Source organism: Entelurus aequoreus, linkage group LG12, assembly GCF_033978785.1.
Source record: "Entelurus aequoreus isolate RoL-2023_Sb linkage group LG12, RoL_Eaeq_v1.1, whole genome shotgun sequence".
Taxonomy (NCBI): Eukaryota; Metazoa; Chordata; class Actinopteri; order Syngnathiformes; family Syngnathidae; genus Entelurus; species Entelurus aequoreus.
In genome coordinates, this window is record NC_084742.1 from 55,657,998 (window position 1) to 55,678,966 (window position 20,969).

At 35.4% G+C, this 20,969-nt stretch overlaps 1 protein-coding gene across 1 annotated transcript in view; it reads left to right on the top strand.

Annotated features, from left to right (window-relative positions):
• LOC133661298 (neuron navigator 3-like) overlaps positions 1-20,969 on the top strand; it is a 396,870-nt gene that overhangs the window by 307,670 nt on the left and 68,231 nt on the right. The window contains exon 8 of the mRNA XM_062064429.1: positions 1,413-2,394. Within this exon, the coding sequence (XP_061920413.1) occupies positions 1,413-2,394 (982 nt within the window). The remainder of the gene's footprint in view (positions 1-1,412; positions 2,395-20,969) is intronic.

Here is a 20,969-nt window from a genome sequence, read left to right on the forward strand (position 1 = left end):
GGACGAGGAATAGCTAAACATGCTTCACTCCACACTGTAGGAGGATACAATAGCTCACCTGGCGTCACAATGTAAACAAATGCCATGGGTGGATCTACACCTGACATCCACTGTAATGATACCAAGTGCAGGAGCGTATCTAGTCGATACTGCTATGATTACATCAATTTTTTTTTAGCATCAAAAAATATTTTTTCGTTTTTTTAAATGTATATTATGTTTATAAACTCAGGAAATATGTCCCTGGACACATGAGGACTTTGAATGATCCTGTAACTACTTGGTATCGGATCGATACCTACATTTGTGGTATCATCCAAAACTAATGCAAAGCATCCAAACAACAGCAGAATAAGTGATTATTACATTTTAACAGAAGTGTAGATAGAACATGTTAAATAAGAAAGTAAGCAGATATTAACAGTAAATGAACAAGTGAATTAACAATTCATTTTCTACCACTTGTCCTTAATAATGTGTACAAAATAATAGGTGTATAAATGACACAATATGTTACTGCATACGTCAGCAGACTAATTAGGAGTCTTTGTTTGTTTACTTACTACTAAAAGACAAGTTGTCTAGTATGTTCACTATTTTATTTAAGGACTAAATTACAATAATAAACATATGTTTCATGTACCCTAAGATTTGTTGTTAAATGTATATATGTATATATATATATATATATATATATATATATATATATATATATATATATATATATATATATATATATATAATATATATATATATATATATATAATATATATATATATATATATATATATATATATATATATATATACACGTATATACATATATATATATATATATGTATATATATACATATATATATATATATATATATATATATATTTATATATATATATACATATATATATATATATATAAAAATGTGTGTGTGTGTGTTACTTTACATGCAGTCGGCTTTTGGCCCCACGGACCAATTTTACTAGCCCAACGCGGCCACAAGTCAAAAAGTTTGGACACCTCTGGTATAAAAAAAGTTTGATTGCAGGCTCAGCACAAAAAAAAATCTGAATTTAAAATCTGGGAATTACTCTGTCAAAAGAACATTTCCAAAGTTTCAGCTTTTTCAAGTCATTTGCCAACACCCGGAGGAGAAGTCGCTAGTGTCTGTACCTCTGACTTCTAATAATGTGGAATTTGGAAAAATCCAAGCCGACTGTAAAAGTTTTTCAGCAATAGAAAAGTCTCGTTGGATTGTCAAACAAGGAGTTTGGCCAATAGGGAGTCGAGTGTTTCAAAGTTGACTTTGACTCCAGTTCCTATTGTCGGATTCTACTCTCTGTTCAGCTCTGGGCTTTTCTCCGAGTAGGGAAGCGGCTTGTGAACCCAGAAATAATCACCTTCTTTGTCTCTTCCAGAGGCGATGAGGAGCACCCCTGCACCCGGCGGCTTGAACGGGAGCGGACTCGGCGGGACTGTTCCCGCCAGCCTCAGTGGGCAGCAGCTGGTCTCTGCCATTCCCTCCCCCGCCGCGAGCAAGTCGTGGCGCAGCAAGTCTATGAACCTCAAGCACAGTGCCACTTCCTCCATGCTGGCCAGCCCCACGCATACGTCCACCCCGTCACCTTCATCCAACATCCAGGAGGGCAGTGGACCCCAAAGATCCATGCTGGAGAAGTTCCGCCTCATCAACCCTCGGTCCGCCTCCCGGGTATCACCGTCCATGGCTGAGATGGCTCTGCAGGAGGAGGACGACCTTTCAGAGTACGGGGACGATGGACTCACGCCAACCGGCTCCGTCTGCAGCAGCGGCAGTAGCAGTGCTACGGCTAAACTCGCCCCCACTAAGTCCAGCACGTCAACAAGCAAGACCTCATCTTCAAAGGGTGCCGCCAACGCCGGCAGGTCGGCGGCCACGTCCAAAGACAAGGAGGACAAAAGCAAAACCGGGAGCAAGCTCCAGTCCAAAGAGGAGCGGGAGTCCTTTGCGGACTCCGCAAAGAAGACCTCCAAAATTGCCAGCTTGGTACCTAAGGGAGCCAAGCAAGGGAAGAAAGAGCCCGCGGGATCTAGTGGCATACCCAAGCCAGGACTTAAAGCCCCCTCCACGACAAAGCCTCAGGGTCAGTCCCAAAGCCAGGCGAGCCTAACCAGCACTGCCAACCTGGAGCGAGCCAAGATGGCAAAGGGCGGCCAAGGTCTCTACACCCAGCGCACCGGCGGGGGTCCAGAGGGCAAGAGAACCAGCATGACCTCCTCCACCAGCACCTCGGCCCTTTCCGGATCCGGCGGCACCCTGGCAGGAGGAGGCGCCCTGGGGGGGAACGGTGTGGTTCAGCTCCCACAGCAGCAACAGCACAACCACCCCAACACTGCCACCGTGGCCCCCTTCATGTACAGGTAAGACCACTGGTTTCTGTTTCCCTACCACATCTGCCTTGGTGGCGCTACACACCCTCAGAGACGCAGAAGGTGTGGAAATTTGCCCACCAGGGCTGATTAGAGCAAACGTAATCCACGGGGGGAAAAAAAACGAGAGGGGCTGCCAAAGTCTCTCGCAGGCCTTTTGTTCTGAGAGAGAAAGAGTTTGCAATCCCATTAAACACGGCTTAATCCCTCACCCTTCTCCTCGCTCTGCCAACGTTCCTGCCTCCTTCCCTCCAGCACCACTTCAATACCACACTTTTAGGAAGTTAAAAGCACTCCTTGGCGATAATGTTATTTGTCACAAAGGTTCCACGACTACTTTACCTAGATGACTTCTTTACCTAGATAGATAGATAGATAGATAGATAGATAGATAGATAGATAGATAGATAGATAGATAGATAGATAGATAGATAGATAGATAGATAGATAGATAGATAGATAGATAGATAGATAGATAGATAGATAGATAGATGGATAGATGGGTCTTTATTGTCATTGCACAAGTACAAGGAAACTTTGTTTTCAGCACAAACCCGTTCAAGATTAGACAAAACAAACAGTGTAGAGGGTTACAGAACAGGAACGCTGATGGGTCGCCAAAAGGTGGCCCGTAAAAGATGGGTAAAAGGTAAAACGCTGGGGAAGGATGAGTAAAAAAATACAATCTAGACTGGGCTCCTAAGGGGGCCCAGTCTGGGGTGGGAAAAAAACCTCCATAGCAAAGCACATATACATATTACAACGTACATCTCGAGATATCTAGCAACAGAGGGAAGGGAGTGCGAGGTCATGATGGTAGGCCGCAGCTCTCCATCCATTCATCACCCCTATGGGATTTGCGTCGAGGGCGTTGGGTTAGGGGGGTGGGGGGTGTATGTGTGGCGTATATTTTTGTGGTTGCAAGTGTGTGTGTAAGCCTGCAGTGTGTCTCTGTTCCGCGGCCTTGATGTCTGTGCAGTCGCTAGTCAGTCCAAAGTCAACAACAGGTGTGTGTCCATGAGAGACAAGAAGGGAGTTTGTTGTGTCTTCGCCGCACTGCCCTTCGGGAGAGTCTCCAAGCCAGGGAAACAATCCAAGTTAAAATGTTTTGTATGCGAGTGAAAATCAAATTTGCTTTTCACTCTAAATTGTCTATGACTGGTCCTCAAAACTGCGGGGCAGACAGTCCGATGTGATCCAAAATCACAAGAGTGTTCCACAGTTCTTCCCGCATCCTCCAATCTTTTGTGGCAGCTTTGGGGTACTTTGAAGACCGCCAGCAACTTCCAATTTGTGGACAAACCAGAGCAACGCTTACTCCAATAAGCAGATGTCCTGTTGTCATAATTCCCAATAGGTGGATATCTTCACATCCTCGACTGAAAAGGGTCGCCAGGACTACTTTACCTCGATGACTACTTTACCTAGACGACTAATTTACCTAGACAATTACTTTACCTAGACGACTACTTTACCTAGACGATTACTTTACCTAGACGATTACTTTACCAAGACGACTACTTTACCTAGACAATTACTTTACCTCGACGACTACTTTACCTAGACGATTACTTTACCTAGACAACTACTTTACCTAGGCAATTACTTTACCTAGACGACTACTTTACCTAGACGACTACTTTACCTGGACGACTACATAACCTGGACGACTACTTTACCTGGACGACTTCTTTACCTAGACGATTACTTTACCTAGACGATTACTTTACCTAGACGACTACTATACCTAGACGACTACTTTACCTGGACGACTACTTTACCTAGACGATTACTTTACCTAGACAACTACTCTACCTAGACTACTACTTTACCTAGACGACTACTTTACCTGGACGACTACTTTACCTGGACGACTACTTTACCTTAACGATTACTTTACCAAGACGATTACTTTACCTAGACGACTACTATACCTAGACGACTACTTTACCTAGATGACTATTTTACCTAGACGACTACTTTACCTGGACCCCTACTTTACCTTAACGATTACTTTACCAAGACGACTACTTTACCTAGACGACTACTTTACCTAGACAATTACTCTACCTAGATGACTACTTTACCCAGACGACTACTTTACCTAGACAATTACTTTACCTAGACGACTACTTTACCTAGATAATTACTTTACCTAGACGACTACTTTACCTAGACGATTACTTTACCAAGACGACTACTTTACCAAGAAGACTACTTTACCTAGACAATTACTTTACCTAGACGACTACTTTACCTAGACGATTACTTTACCTAGACGATTACTTTACCTAGACGACTACTTTACCTAGACGACTACTTTACCTAGACGACTACTTTACCTGGACGACTACATAACCTGGACGACTACTTTACCTGGACGACTTCTTTACCTAGACGATTACTTTACCTAGACGATTACTTTACCTAGACGACTACTATACCTAGACGACTACTTTACCTGGACGACTACTTTACCTAGACGATTACTTTACCTAGACAACTACTCTACCTAGACTACTACTTTACCTAGACGACTACTTTACCTGGACGACTGCTTTACCTAGGTGACTACTTTACCTAGACAATTACTTTACCTAGACAATTATTTTACCTAGACAACTACTTTACCTAGATGACTACTTTACCTAGACGACTACTTTACCTAAACGATTACTTTAACTAGACGACTACTTTACCTAAACGACTACTTTACCTAGACGATTACTTTACTTAGACGACTACTTTACCTAAACGATTACTTTAACTAGACGACTACTTTACCTAGACGACAACTCTACCTAGACGACTACTTTACCTAGACCACTACTTTACCTAAACGATTACTTTACCTAAACGATTACTTCACCTAGACGACTATTTTACCTAGACGACTACTTTACCTCAACAATTACTTTACCTAGACGACTACTTTACCTAGACGACTACTTTACCTAGACCACTACTATACCTAAACGATTACTTTACCTAGACCACTACTTTACCTAGACCACTACTATACCTAAACGATTACTTTACCTAGACGACTACTTTACCTAGACGATTACTTTACCTAGACGACTACTTTACCTAAACGATTACTTTACCTTGACAATTACTTTACCTAGACGACTACTTTACCTAGACAATTACTTTACCTAGATGATTACTTTACCTAGACGACTACTTTACCTAGACGAATACTTTACCTAGACGACTACTTTACCCAGACGACTACTTTACCTAAATAATTACTTTACCTAGACGACTACTTTTTCTAGACGACTACTTTACCTAGACAATTACTTTACCTAGACGACTACTTTACCTAGACGACTACATTACCTAGACAATTACTTTACCTAGAGGACTGCTTTACCTAGACGACTACTTTACCTAAACAATTACTTTACCTAGAGGACTACTTTACCTAGACGACTGCTTCACCTAGACGACTGCTTTACCTAGACGACTACTTTACCTAGACGACTACTTTAGTACCGCGATACTATACTAGTACCTGTATACTGTACAACCCTATTTCACAGTAAATGTCGTCAGTGTTGGTGGTATGTGCTGTGGATAAAGTCACAGGAAATCTGTGTTTTTTTCAAATTAAAATCACCTAAATTTGGTGAGGTTTGTGCCAGTTTGAAAAGTATTGCAGTTTTTACCCATTTACCGCATTTTCCAGACTATAGAGCGCACCGCTACAGAAGCCGCACTCGCTAAATTTTAGAAGAACATTCTGTAATGTTTGTCGGGACACTTTAAGGAGGACATGAACTCCATCCATCACTTTATTGAGCAAAACTCTTTATTGTCGGCCATAAACACATGACCAAAAACATTGGTAAACAATTTCTTTCTAGCAAAACTGCTCATTTTCTGCCGTACAAACCACACCAAAACCAACATTGTCATTTGTCACATCAACAGCACCCGCTCTTTCTCACTTGCGCCAACACATGCACTTAAGTTACTTAGCCAGTGATGCGTTTACAGCCACACAAAAAGTTGGACAACTCCAACACCACACATAATGTTTAGTACCAGGACGTTAGACTACGATTTACCAATCCAATGTGTGCTTATTCTACTGTCATTTATTAAGAATCTTAATTTATAAATATTAATCATGAAATGCTGTTATTATATTAAAGAAATACTAATAAAAATATATATTTTACAAACAGAAAGTTACAGGAACGTACTCATTATCCCATGCTTACATCTCATTGTGCAACATGTGAATGTTTTAATGGGAACTAAATGTGATACCTGAAAGGGGTACAAATGATTTCCAAAGCAGCTAGTCATTTTTTGTTATTGTTATTGTAAGTGGGCCAAAACACTTATATTAGAAAATAATCTCATGAAAATGACTGCAGTCATTTGATTACAATAATAAAACATTTCACTTATTTACTTCTACCACACTGGACTATAAGCCGCAGATACTGTATATACGTTGCAAAATAACTGGTTTATAGTCTGGTGCGGCTTATATATAGAAACAAGTTGGGGTTTTTTCCCAAAATTTAGTGGGTTTAGCTTATATCCCGGTGCGCTCTATAGTCTGGAAAATACACTACATGTATGTTAGAATGTATTCCAAAGCATTTTGAGCACATAGGGGTGCCTATTTTTCTTCACATATAATTCCTTTACAGTAATTGCCTTAAATTCCCAGTTGTTTCTTGCTTTGTGCTGGCTTCTATAGGCAGTGATTCATCCTCAGAATATTCAGCTTCAAAAAGATAAGGTTGTGAATCCTCATGTGCCCAAAAAATAATAATCCTTGTTGTTTGTTACCAAGTCTGCCGTGATTAGAAAACACACTCGTGTTTGTTTCCGGAAGAAGGAACAGAACATTTGTTGTCACAAGTCAGAAGTGTGTTGCTATGGAAACGGAAATAAATGCGCTGAAAAAATACAATAAATATTGAAATATGTGTTTTTTCAACTTAAAATCACCCAAATATGGTCTGGATTTTTTTTAAGTGTCAAAAAGTCTGGATTTTTTTCTAAGAGTCAAAAAAACGGGATTTTTTTCTAAGTGTCAAAAAGTCAGGAGTTTTACTGTCAAAAAGTCTGGATTTCTTCCGTCAAAAAATCTGGATTTTTTCCTGTCAAAAAATTGGGATTTTCTCTAAGTGTCACAAAATCTGGATTTTTTTCCAAGTGCCAAAAGTCTGGATTTTTTCTAAGTGTCAAAAAGTCTAGATTTTTTTTAAGTGCCAAAAATCGGGATTTTTTTCTGGGTCAAAATGTCTGGATTTTTTCTAACTGTCAAAAAGTTGGGGGGTTTTCTAAGTGTCGAAAAATCTTAAATTATTCTAAGTGTCAAAAAGTCAGTATTTTTTCTAAATGTCAAAAAGTCTGAATTTTTTTCTAACTGTCAAAAAGTAGGTTTTTTTTCTAAGTGTCAAAAAGTTGTTGTTTTTTCTAAGTGTCAAAAAGTCGGGGGGGTTTCTAAGTGTCAAAAAATCTGAATTTTTTCTAACTGTCAAAAAGTCTGGATTTTTTACAAATGTCAAAAAGTCTGGATTTTTTCAAGTGTCAAAAAATCTGGATTTTTTCCAAGTGTCAAAAAGTCGGGATTTTTTCCAAGTGTCAAAAAGTCTGGATTTTTTCTAAATTTATAAAAGTCTGGATTTTTTACAAGTGTCCAAAAAATCGGGATTTTTTCCAAGTGTCCAAAAAAATCTGGATTTTTTGTAAGTGTCCAAAAATCTGGATTTTTCCTGTCAAAAAGTCTGGATTTTCTGTCAAAAAATTGGGATTTTTTTTCTAAGTGTCAAAAACTCTTGGCTTCCGTCTGCTCCAACGTCTCACTCTTCCTTCGTGCTCGCTCCCATAAACAGTAGTTTATCCTCAGCATATTCAGCTTCAAAAGATAAGGTGCATGTGTCCAAAAATAATAATAATCTTGGTTGTTTGTTACCAAGTCTGTCGTGATTAGAAAACACACTCGTGTTTGTTTCCAGAAGAAGGAACACACATTTGTTGTCAGAAGTGTGTTGCTATGGAAACGGAAATAAATGCGCTGAAAAAATCAGTGATGATGAAAATACAGTAAATATTGAAATATGTGTTTTGTCAAATTAAAATCACCCAAATTTGGTCGAGATTTTTTCTAAGTGTCAAAAAGTCTGGATTTTTTTCCAAGTGTCAAAAAGTCTGGATTTTTTTTTGTCAAAAAATCAGGATTTTTTTCTGTCAAAAAGTCTGGATTTTTCTGTCAAAAAATTGGGATTTTTTTTCTAAGTGTCAAAAACTCTTGGCTTCCGTCTGCTCCAACGTCTCACTCTTCCTTCGTGCTGGCTTCCATAAACAGTAGTTCATCCTCAGCATATTCAGCTTCAAAAAGATAAGGTGCATGTGTCCAAAAATAATAATAATCTTGGTTGTTTTTTACCAAGTCTGTCGTGATTAGAAAACACACTCGTGTTTGTTTCCAGAAGAAGGAACACACATTTGTTGTCAGAAGTGTGTTGCTATGGAAACGGAAATAAATGTGCTGAAAAAATCAGTGATGATGAAAATACAGTAAATAATGAAATATGTGTTTTGTCAAATTAAAATCACCCAAATTTGGTCGAGATTTTTTCTAAGTGTCAAAAAGTCTGGATTTTTTCTAAGCACTAGTTGGAATGTATTCCAAAGCATTTTGAGCACATTTGGGTGCATATTTTCTTCACATATATTTCCTTTACAGTATTTGCCCTAAATCCCCAGTTATTTCTTACATGATTTAATATTTGCATGACAACCACAGAGATATTCCCACATCTGCAGGTTCGTGTCTTATAATGTTACCTTGCTCTCTCTCCTGCGCTGTGCGTGCACATATCCTCAAACTCTTGCATAATGTCGCTCGCTCAGATTAGCAGAACTTCGCTACCTCGCAGCCTTTTTTTTGCTTCTGCTCCGTGCGGAAACTATTGGAGGGCTTTGAAGCGCAGAGAATTTAGTGCAAACTTACCGCATACAAATATGACTGCTGTTTGCTTCAAAGTGGTGCTGCATTCGGGCGGAAGGCGGGGTACACCCTGGACAAGTCGCCACCTCATCGCAGGGCCAACACAGACAAACAGACAACATTCACACTCACCCACCTTGTTGAAATCCATCCTTCAAAGCAGGGGTGTCCAAACTCAAGGCCCGAGGGCCGGACCTGGCCCGTCATTTTGATTTATGTGGCCCGCTAAAGCCTGGAAATAATGAGTGTGTCAATAAAGTACTTAAAAATCCAATAAAAAAAATATATATACATATTATAATAATTAAAAATATGTTTTAACAAAAATGAATAAACATATTTTAAAAATAAATAAATATAAAGTGAATAAATACAATAAAAAATATTATATTTAGAAATAATAAATAATATATAAATGTATCCATAAATATATATATATATATATATATATATATATATATATATATATATATATATATATATATATATATATATATATATACATACACATACATTATATATATATATATATATATCTATATATATATGTATATATACTGTATGTGTATATATATATATATATGTATGTGTATGTATATATATATGTATGTGTATATATATATATATATATATATATATATATATATATATATATATATATATATATATATATATATATATATATATATAAAATAAAGTACTTCATCTTTCTAATTAAATTTATCTGTGTGTCAATAAAGTACTTATTGACACACATAAAATATATAATAGTATAATAATTACAAATATGTTTTTACAAAAATGAATAAACATATTTAAAAAATAAATAAATACAATAAAAATATTATATTTAGAAATAATAAATAAGCCATAAATATATATATATACATATATATTTAAATATATATATATATATATATATTTAAATATATATATATATATATATATATATATATATATATATATATATATATATATATATATATATATATATATATATATATATATATATATATATAATAAAGTACTTCATCTTTCTAATTAAATGTATCTGTGTGTCAATAAAGTACTTAAAAATCAAATAAAAATATATAATAGTATAATAATTAAAAATATGTTTTAACAAAAATTAATAAACATATTTTTTTAAATGAATAAATCAAATAAAATGTAATAAAGTCCTTCATCTTTCTAATTAAACGTATGCATTCTTTCAATTTTGATGGAAAAATGTATGAAGTTGCATATATTTTAATGTTTAATATTATCTGATCGTGTGCCAAATATCTTATATACTGTATTACCTTTTTTTTTTGTAAAAATATCAACTTGTCACCTTCACTTAGGATTTCAAAGCAAATCATCCATCAATGTGTACGGAGAAACATTCCAATAATCAAATGCATAAGCAATTGTGTAATGATATGACATCATACATTTACAGTTACAAGCGGCCCACTGAAGGCCACCATAACTGCGATGTGGCCCTCAATGGAAATGAGTTTGACACTTCTGATTTAAAGGGAAATTGCACTTTTTTTTGCCTATTGTTCACAATCAATAGGAGAGACAAGAAGACAATTTATTTAATTTTTTAACGCTTTTTAACACATAAAAATCATCTCGTTCTTGGTGACTAGTAATGCAGCTAATGTTAGCAATCAATTCTACCTCTAAATCACTTTAAAAATGTGTTCAAAAAGCGTCAAAAATACTTCATTTACGTTCTGTAACCTGTGTAACAACCCAACTGTAGCAACATTGTTTTTGTAAGAGCAAACACTGAGGAACTATTTTTCTAGCGTACTACCCACGGGGCGAAATAAGCTAGCTTCTACGTCAACACGAAACACGTTTGAGTTTGTAATGCACAACTATGTGATAGGACACCAATGTGTACTGAGTGAAAAACATGAACAATCATATTACAGTATCTGTAAAGTATTATTTCATGTTTTGTTTGTACACAGCTAGCATGTACTGTAGTTGTAATAACACACATGACGTATAGTTATGCGCTCCAACGGTCCAACGTCTCATTCTTCCTTTGTGCTCGCTTCTAGAAGCAGTAGTTCGTCCTCAGTATATTCAGCTTCAAAAAGATAAGCTTGTGAATCCTTATTTGTCCAAAAATAATCGTCTTTGTCTTCTGTTACCAAGTCTGCCTTGTTTAGAACACACTAATAATAATGTGCTGAAGAAATTAGTTCTGGCAATGCTTAAAATGATCAAAATAGGGTAAATTTTGAACACAATACATATTGTTATGAAGGTGTCTGTTACTACATTATATATATACTTGCAGTGTGTATATTGTACATATTACATATTGTTATGAAGGTGTCTGTTACTACATTATATATATACTTGCAGTGTGTATATTGTACATATTACATATTGTTATGAAGGTGTCTGTTACTACATTATATATACACTTGCAGTGTGTATATTGTACATATTACATATTGTTATGAAGATGTCTGTTACTACATTATATATATACTTGCAGTGTGTATATTGTACTTTTTACATATTGTTATGAAGATGTCTGTTACTACATTATATATATACTTGCAGTGTGTATATTGTATGTATTACATATTGTTATGAAGGTGTCTGTTACTACATTCTATATATACTTGCAGTGTGTATATTGTACATATTACATATTGTTATGAAGGTGTCTGTTACTACATTCTATATATACTTGCAGTGTATATATTGTACATATTACATATTGTTATGAAGGTGTCTGTTACTACATTATATATATATATATATACTTGCAGTGTGTATATTGTACATATTAGATATTGTTATGAAGGTGTCTGTTACGACATTATATATATACTTGCAGTGTGTATTTTGTACATATTAGATATTGTTATGAAGGTGTCTGTTACTACATTATATATATATACTTGCAGTGTGTATATTGTACATATTAGATATTGTTATGAAGGTGTCTGTTACTACATTATATATATATATATATACTTGCAGTATGTATATTGTACATATTACATATTGTTATGAAGGTGTCTGTTACTACATTATATATATATATATATGTAGTGTTTATATAAAAAGATGATGGAGGGTTTTGAAGTTGTTTTAGAGGATTTGAAGGCTACAACGGTGACTTCCATTAGTCACATCTTCCAAGCATTTTTTATCATCATTAAAATAAAATAAAAAGATGTATGTTCTTGTCTCTCATAATGATTGTAAAACGATAGGCACAATTCCAAAAAAAAGGAAGGCCCAGCGAGAAAAGAAATGAGAGTTTGCTGGCAGGGATTATGGTGTCAGTCCCAAAAATTGAGCGATTGCACATTTAAACTAATCCTCACCTGTGCTGACTCGATTTGTGAGCTGTGAACATAATTCTGTTGTCGTGTTTTATTCTTCACTTTGAATGCATCGTCTGCAGCCATCAGCAGGCTGCCTGCAAGTGTGGGGTCGCAATTTCCCACCAGCGGCAGTCCAATTTGGGAGGTTTTTAGTGAGTAAACAAAAAAGAAAAATGACTAGAAGAGGCTGTGAAGGCTCCAATGCTGAAGTTGACAACTTAGTTTTTTGGTCCTGATTAAGAGGAATGTTTTGACGGAGAAATTGTTTAAATGCTTTGAAAAATGTGGAAGGAGTAGTCGACAGAATAAAGGGTAGAAACAGGCCTTTGGAAAAGAAAGAAAATCCTGGATTTTTTATTTTTATTTTTTAAAAAGATCAGTTTGAATGTCCAGGATGGTGGAATGTGTTGAAGGTGTAATGGGTTGAAGAATGTGGGAATTGTGGAAGTTTGAAAAATGGACAAATCATTTTGAATGGGGAAAATGGAAAAAAAAAAAAAAAAGAATTATGGGAAATCCTGGAATTTTTTTAGAATTGTTGAAATAGAGTACACAATTCCTGAACAGGCTGAATATTTTGAAGTTGGAACAGTTTGAATCAGATGGAAAATGTGGGAGTTGTGGAACTGTCCCATTCATTTCAATGGGAATTTCAGAAAAAAATGGTAATTTTAGGAAAAGCGGGAAATTTTTAAAAAATGCTAAAAAAAAAAACTTTAATGGTATGAATGAGTTGAAATGGTTGGTTTTGGAATTTTTTAAATCGGTCGAGAAATGTTGAAGTAGTAACATGTTGGATTGAGAAATGGTATTACGTAAATCCTGGAATTTCTAAAAAAAAATTGAATTTTTCCTGTTCGGAAAACAACTTTGTTTTTTGTCCTGATTAAGAGGAATGTTTTGACAGTTGAAATGCATTGAAAATGTGGAAGGAGTAGTTGCCAGAAAAAAGGGTAGAAATAGGCTTTTGGAAAACAAGGGATTCTGGAAAATCCTGGATTTTTTATTTTATTTTGAAAAAGATCAGTTTGAATGTCCAGGATGGTGGAATGTGTTGAAGGTGTAATGGTTTGAATGGGTTGAAGAATGTGGGAATTGTGGAAGTTTGAAAAATGGACAAATCATTTTGAATGGGGAAAATGGAAAAAAAAAAAAAAAAGAATTATGGGAAATCCTGGAATTTTTTTAGAATTGTTGAAGTAGAGCACACAATTCCTGAACAGGCTGAATATTTTGAAATGGGAACGGTTTGAATCAGATGAAAAATGTGGGAGTTGTGGAACTTTGAAGAATGTCCCATTGATTTCAATGGGAATTTCAGAAACAAATGGGAATTTCGGGAAAAGTAGGAAATTTAAAAAAAAAATGCTAAAAAACTTGAATGGTATGAATGAGTTGAAATGGTTGGTGTTGGAATGTTTTAAATCGGTCGAGAAATGTTGAAGTAGTAACATGTTGAATTGAGTAATGATGTTATGGAATTCCTGGAATTTCGGGAAAACTTGGAATTTTTCCTGTTAAAAAAAAACAACTTTTTTTTTTGTCCTGATTAAGAGGAATGTTTTGACGGTGGAACGGTTGAAATGCGTTGAAAAATGTGGAAAGAGTAGTCGACAGAATAAAGGGTAGAAATAGGCTTTTGGAAAACAAGGAATTCTGGAAAATCCTGCATTTTTTTTAACATGGAAAAATGGTTGTTTGAATTTCCAGGATTAATTGAATGTGTTGAAGGTGAAATGGTTTGAATCGGTTGAAGAATGTGGGAATTGTGGATGTTTAAAAAATGGAAAAATCATTTTGAATGGGGAAAATTGGAAAAAAAAAACAGAATTATGGGAAATCCTGGAATTTTTTTAGAATTGTTGAAATAGAGTACACAATTCCTGAACAGGCTGAATATTTTGAAGTTGGAACAGTTTGAATCAGATGGAAAATGTGGGAGTTGTGGAACTTTGAAGAATGTCCCATTGATTTCAATGGGAATTTCAGAAAAAAATGGGAATTTCGGGAAAAGTAGGAAATTAAAAAAAAAAAATGCTAAAAAACTTGAATGGTATGAATGAGTTGAAATGGTTGGTGTTGGAATGTTTTAAATCGGTCGAGAAATGTTGAAGTAGTAACATGTTGAATTGAGTAATGGGGTTATAGAATTCCTGGAATTTCGGGAAAACTTGGAATTTTTCCATGTTCGGAAAACAACTTTTTTTTTTGTCCTGATTAAGAGGAATGTTTTGACGGTGGAACGGTTGAAATACGTTGAAAAATGTGGAAAGAGTGGTGGACAGAATAAAGGGTAGTAATAGGCTTTTGGAAAACAAGGAATTCTGGAAAATCCTGGATCCTTTTTTAACATGGAAAAATGGTTGTTTGAATGTCCAGGATGGTGGAATGGTTTTAATCGGTTGAAGAATGTGGGAATTGTGGACGTTTGAAAAATTGAAAAAATTTCAATGGGAATTTCAGAAAAAAAAAGGGAATTACGGGAAAAGTGGGAAATAAAAAATAAAAAAATCTAAAAAACTTGAATGTTATGAATGAGTTGAAATGGTTGGTGTTGGACTTTTTTTAATCGGTCGAGAAATGTTGAAGTAGTGGCATGTTGAACTGAGGAATGGTGTTATGGAATTCCTGGAATTTCAGGAAAACCGGGAATTTTTCCTGGTAAATAAACAACTTAGTTGTTTTGTCCTGATTAAGAGGAATGTTTTGACGGTGAAACGGTTGAAATGTGTTGAAAAATGTGAAAAGAGTAGTCGACAGAAAAAAGGGTAGAAACAGGCTTTTGGAAAACAAGGAATTCTAGAAAATCGTAGATTTTTTTTTATTTTGAAAAAGATCAGTTTGAATGTCCAGGATGGTGGAATGTGTTGAAGGTGTAATGGTTTGAATGAGTTGAAGAATGTGGGAATTGTGGAAGTTTGAAAAATGGACAAATCATTTTGAATGTGGAAAATGGAAAAAAAAATAAAAAATGATGGGGAATCCTGGAATTTTTTTAGAATTGTTGAAGTAGAGCACACAATTCCTGAACAGGCTGAATCTTTTGAAGTTGGAACAGTTTGAATCAGATGGAAAATGTGGGAGTTGTGGAACTTTGAAGAATGTCCCATTCATTTCAATGGGAATTTCAGAAAAAAATGGGAATTTTGGGAAAAGCGGATTTTTTTTTAAAAATGCTTAAAAAAAAAAATTCAATGGTATGAATGAGTTGAAATTGTTGGTGTTGGAATGTTTTCAATCGGTCGAGAAATGTTGAAGTAGTAACATGTTGGATTGAGAAATGGTATTACGGAAATCCTGGAATTTCGAAAAAAAACTGGAAGTTTTCCTGTTCGGAAAACAACTTTGTTTTTTGTCCTGATTAAGAGGAATGTTTTTACGGTTGAAATGCGTTGAGAATGTGGAAGGAGTAGTCTCCAGAAAAAAGGGTAAGAATAGGCTTTTGGAAAACAAGGAATTCTGGAAAATCCTGGATTTTTTATTTTATTTTGAAAAAGATAGGTTTGAATGTCCAGGATGGTGTAATGGTTTGAATGGGTTGAAGAATGTGGGAATTGTGGAAGTTTGAAAAATAGACAAATCATTTTGAATGGGGAAAATTAAGAAAAAAAAAGAATTATGGGAAATCCTGGAATTTTTTTTTAGAATTGTTGAAGTACAGCACACAATTCCTGAACACGCTGAATATTTTGAAGTTGGAACAGTTTGAATCAGAAGAAAAATGATGGAGTTGTGGAACTTTGAAAAATGTCCCATTGATTTCAATGGGGATTTCAGAAAAAATGGGAATTTCGGGAAAAGTGGGAATTTCGGGAAAAGTGGGAAATTTTTTAAAAATGCCAAAAAACTTGAATGGTATGAATGAGTTGAAATGGTTGGTGTTGGAATGTTTTAAATCGGTCGAAAAATGTTGAAGTAGTAACATGTTGAATTGAGTAATGGTGTTATGGAATTCCTGGAATCTCGGGAAAACTTGGAATTTTTCCTGTTAAAAAAACAACTTTTTTTTTTGTCCTGATTAAGAGGAATGTTTTGACGGTGGAACGGTTGAAATGCGTTGAAAAATGTGGAAAGAGTAGTCGATAGAATAAAGGGTAGAAATAGGCTTTTGGAAAACAAGGAATTCTGGAAAATCCTGCTTTTTTTTTAACATGGAAAAATGGTTGTTTGAATTTCCAGGATTAATTGAATGTGTTGAAGGTGAAATGGTTTGAATCGGTTGAAGAATGTGGGAATTGTGGACGTTTGAAAAATGGAAAAATCATTTTGAATGGGGAAAATTGGAAGAAAAAAAAAATAATTATGGGAAATCCTGGGAATTTTTGGGAATTGTTGAAGTAGAGCACACAATTCCTGAACAGGCTGAATATTTTGAAGTTTGAAAAGTTTGAATCAGATGAAAAATGTGGTAGTTGTGGAACTTTGAAGAATGGCCCATTCATTTCAATGGGAATTTCAGAAAAAAATGGGAATTTCGGGAAAAGCAGGACATTTTTTTAAAATGCTAAAAAACATGAATGGTCTGAATGAGTTGAAATGGTTGGTGTTGTCATTTTTTAATCGGTCGAGAAATGTTGAAGTAGTAACATGTTGAATTGAGGAATGGTGTTATGGAATTCCTGGAATACCGGGAATTTTTCCAGTTCAAAAAACAACTTTGTTTTTTTGTCCTGATTAAGAGGAATGTTTTGACGGTGGAAAGGTTTAAATGCGTTGAAAATTGTGGAAGAAGTAGTTGCCAGAAAAAAGGTTAGAAATAGGTTTTTGGAAAACAAGGAATTCTGGAAAATTTAGGAATTTTTTTGAACATGGAAAAATGGTTGTTTGAATTTCCAGGATTATTGAAATGTGTTGAAGGTGTAATGGTTTGAATCGATTGAAAATCGTGGGAATTGTAGAAGTTTAAAAAACTGATAATTAATTTTGAATGTCTCTAAAAACTGGGAGGTTTTGGAAATCTGGGAATGTGTTTGTATTTGTTGAAGTAGAGCACACCATTCCTGAACAGGCTGAATATTTTGAAGTTGGAACGGTTTGAATCAGATGAAAAATGTGGGAGTTGTGGAACTTTGAAAAATGTCCCATTCTTTTCAATAGGAATTTCATAGGAATTTCGGGAAAAGAGGGAATTTTGGGGGAAATGCTAAACAATGTGTATTTTCTGAATGAGTGGTTGGTGTTGGAATTTTTCAATCGGTTGAGAAATGTTAAAGGAGTACCATTTTTAATTGAGAAATGGTATCAAATATTTCCTGGAATTTTGGGAAAACTGGGAATTTTTCCAGTTCAAAAAAACAACTTAATTTTTTGTCCTGATCAAGAGGAATGGTTGGAATGCGTTGAAAAATGTGGGAGGAGTAGTCGCCAGAAAAAAAGGTGGAAATAAGGCTTTGGAAAACCAGGAATTCTGGAAAATCCTGGAATTTTTTTGAACATGCAAAAATGGTTGTTTGAATTTCCAGGATTAATTGAATGTGTTGAAGGTGTAATGGTTTGAATCGGTTGAAAATCGTGGGAATTGTAGAAGTTTGAAAAATATCCCATTTTTTTCAATAGGAATTTCATGGAAATTTGGGAATTTTGGGAAAAGAGGTAATTTTGGGGAAAATGCTAAACAATGTGAATTTTCTGAATGAGTGGTTGGTGTTGGAATTTTTCAAATCGGTTGAGAAATGTTGAAGGAGTACCATTTTAATTGAGACATGGCATCAAATAATTCCAGGAATTTTGGAAAAAACGGGAATTTTTCCAGTTAAAAAAACAACTTAATTTTTGTCCTGATTAAGAGGACTGTTTGGACAGTGGAACGGTTGAAATGCGTTGAAAAATGTGGGAGGAGTAGTCGCCAGAAAAAAGGGTGGAAATAGGGCTTTGGAAAATCAGGAATTCTGGAAAATCCTGGAATTTTTAACATGCAAAAATGGTTGTTTGAATTTCCAGGATTAATTGAATGTGTTGAAGGTGTAATGGTTTGAATTGGTTTGAAAGAAGTACAATTTTTAATTGAGAAATTACATCAAATAATTCCAGGAATTTTGGAGAAACCGGGAATTTTTCCAGTTCAAAAAACAACTTAGTTTTTGTCCTGATTAAGAGGACTGTTTGGACGGTAGAACGGTTGAAATGCGTTGAAAAATGTGGGAGGAGTAGTCGCCAGAAAAATGGGTGGAAATAGGGCTTTGGAAAATCAGGAATTCTGGAAAATCCTGGAATTTTTTTGAACATGCAAAAATGGTTGTTTGAATTTCCAGGATTAATTGAATGTGTTGAAGTTGTAATGGTTTGAATCGGTTTGAAAGGAGTACAATTGTTAATTGAGAAAGGGTATCAAATAATTCCAGGAATTTGGGGGGAAAAAACGGGAATTTTTCCAGTTAAAAAAAAAAACTTAATTTTTTGTCCTGATTAAGAGGAATGTTTGGACGGTGGAACGGTTTAAATGTGTTGAAAAATGTGGGAGGAGTAGTCGCCAAAAAAAAGGGTGGAAATAGGGCTTTGGAAAACCAGGAATTCTGGAAAATCCTGGAATTTTTTTGAACATGCAAAAATGGTTGTTTGAATTTCCAGGATTAATTGAATGTGTTGAAGGTGTAATGGTTTGAATCGGTTGAAAATTGTGGGAATTGTGGAAGTTTGAAAAAATTGGCCAATTCATTTTGAATGGGAAAAATATCCCGAGATATGGAATTCTGGGAAATCTGGGAATTTTTGGAATTCGTCTATGGAAAGCCCGCGATTCCCGAATATCTGGAGAAGAAGATTAATAACTAGAAAATTAGCGCTAGCCTAAAACAGTAGCATGTTGACACAAAAATGATAACACATAGCATGTGTGCTAAAGAAATCTTGATAACAGTCAGCATGTTTCATATACCAAGTTATACGACTCAAAGGTGGGTGCGGAAATAGAAGAGAAAAAAAAAGTAAAATTAGAAGAAAAAGTTAGCATGCTTACGTTAGCTTGCTAGCATGCTACCGTTTGCATGCTAACAGGTAACAAATGTCACATACCAAGTTTAATGACCCCGGGTTGAACAGTTGCAAAACTAGCTAAAAAAAAGTTATCATGCTAATGTTAGCATGCTAGCAAGCTAACGTGAGCATAATAATAGTTAGCACATAGTTAGTTAATTGCAGCAGTTCCATAGCAAATAGATGCATTTTGGTGTAGAAAAGCATTTGTGTGAATGTTTTGGAGCATTCACACAATAATAAAAAAAAATGAAAGCTGCAAGCAGCGTTGGTCGGGCCCGCATATTTGGCAGGTGCTAGTTGCTGAAGGATGTCAATTTATGAAATGTAGGTCTAAGTGAGACCTACATAGAGGTTTTTGTTTCATGTCTCTAAGACGTTCCTACCGGAACTTACAGTTTTGTCTGTGTTTTCCTCCGAGGAGCAGTTTTGTCTGTGTTTTGTTCCTAGGGGAATTTTAGCGCAATTTTGAGTTTTGGGGTTCGGTTTTTTTATTAGATTGCAATTTGCGCCAGTCTGATGTGTGTAAAAAGTTTGGTGAGTTTTGAAGTATTTTAAGGGGGTTAAGTTACAGCTCAAAGAGGCAAAAATGAGTGTTTTTATGAAAATGTTGTTTTGAAGGGGTGATTGCCAACTTCCTGTTGATTTTGGCTGAAGGATGTCAGTGTATGAAATCTAGCTCTAAGTCAGACCTACATAGAGGTTTTCGTTTCATGTCTCTACGATATTCGTACTGGGAGTTAGAGGAAGTAGTGTCTGTGTTTTTTTCCTAGGTGCTGCGGCACAGTGGTTCTTTTCTTTGAAGGCTCGTAAAATCAAAACCGTAGCACTTATCAAAACTCTTTGAGTATCCGTCAATCAGAAGGGTTCAATCTCTCTCCTGTAGTAGTTTGAAGCCGAAACGACAAACGCGCTCAGAGGAGATAATGTTTGATGTTTGGTGGCCGCTTTTTACAAAAATGTTGTTTTGAAGGGGGGATATCAAACTTCCTGTTGATTTTTGCTGAAGGATGTCAATCTATGAAATGTAGGTCTAAGTGAGACCTACATAGAGGTTTTAGTTTCATGTCTCTAAGATGTTCCTACCGGAAGTTACAAGCAGTTTTGTCTGTGTTTTCCTCTGAGGAGCAGTTTTGTCTCTGTTTTATTCAAAAATTTGAAGAATAGTTTGGGGTTTACTGTTATGCTTCTCTCTCTCTCTCTCTCTCTTGCACTTTGTAGGACTGTGTGCACGTTTGATTAACGTCCCAGGAACA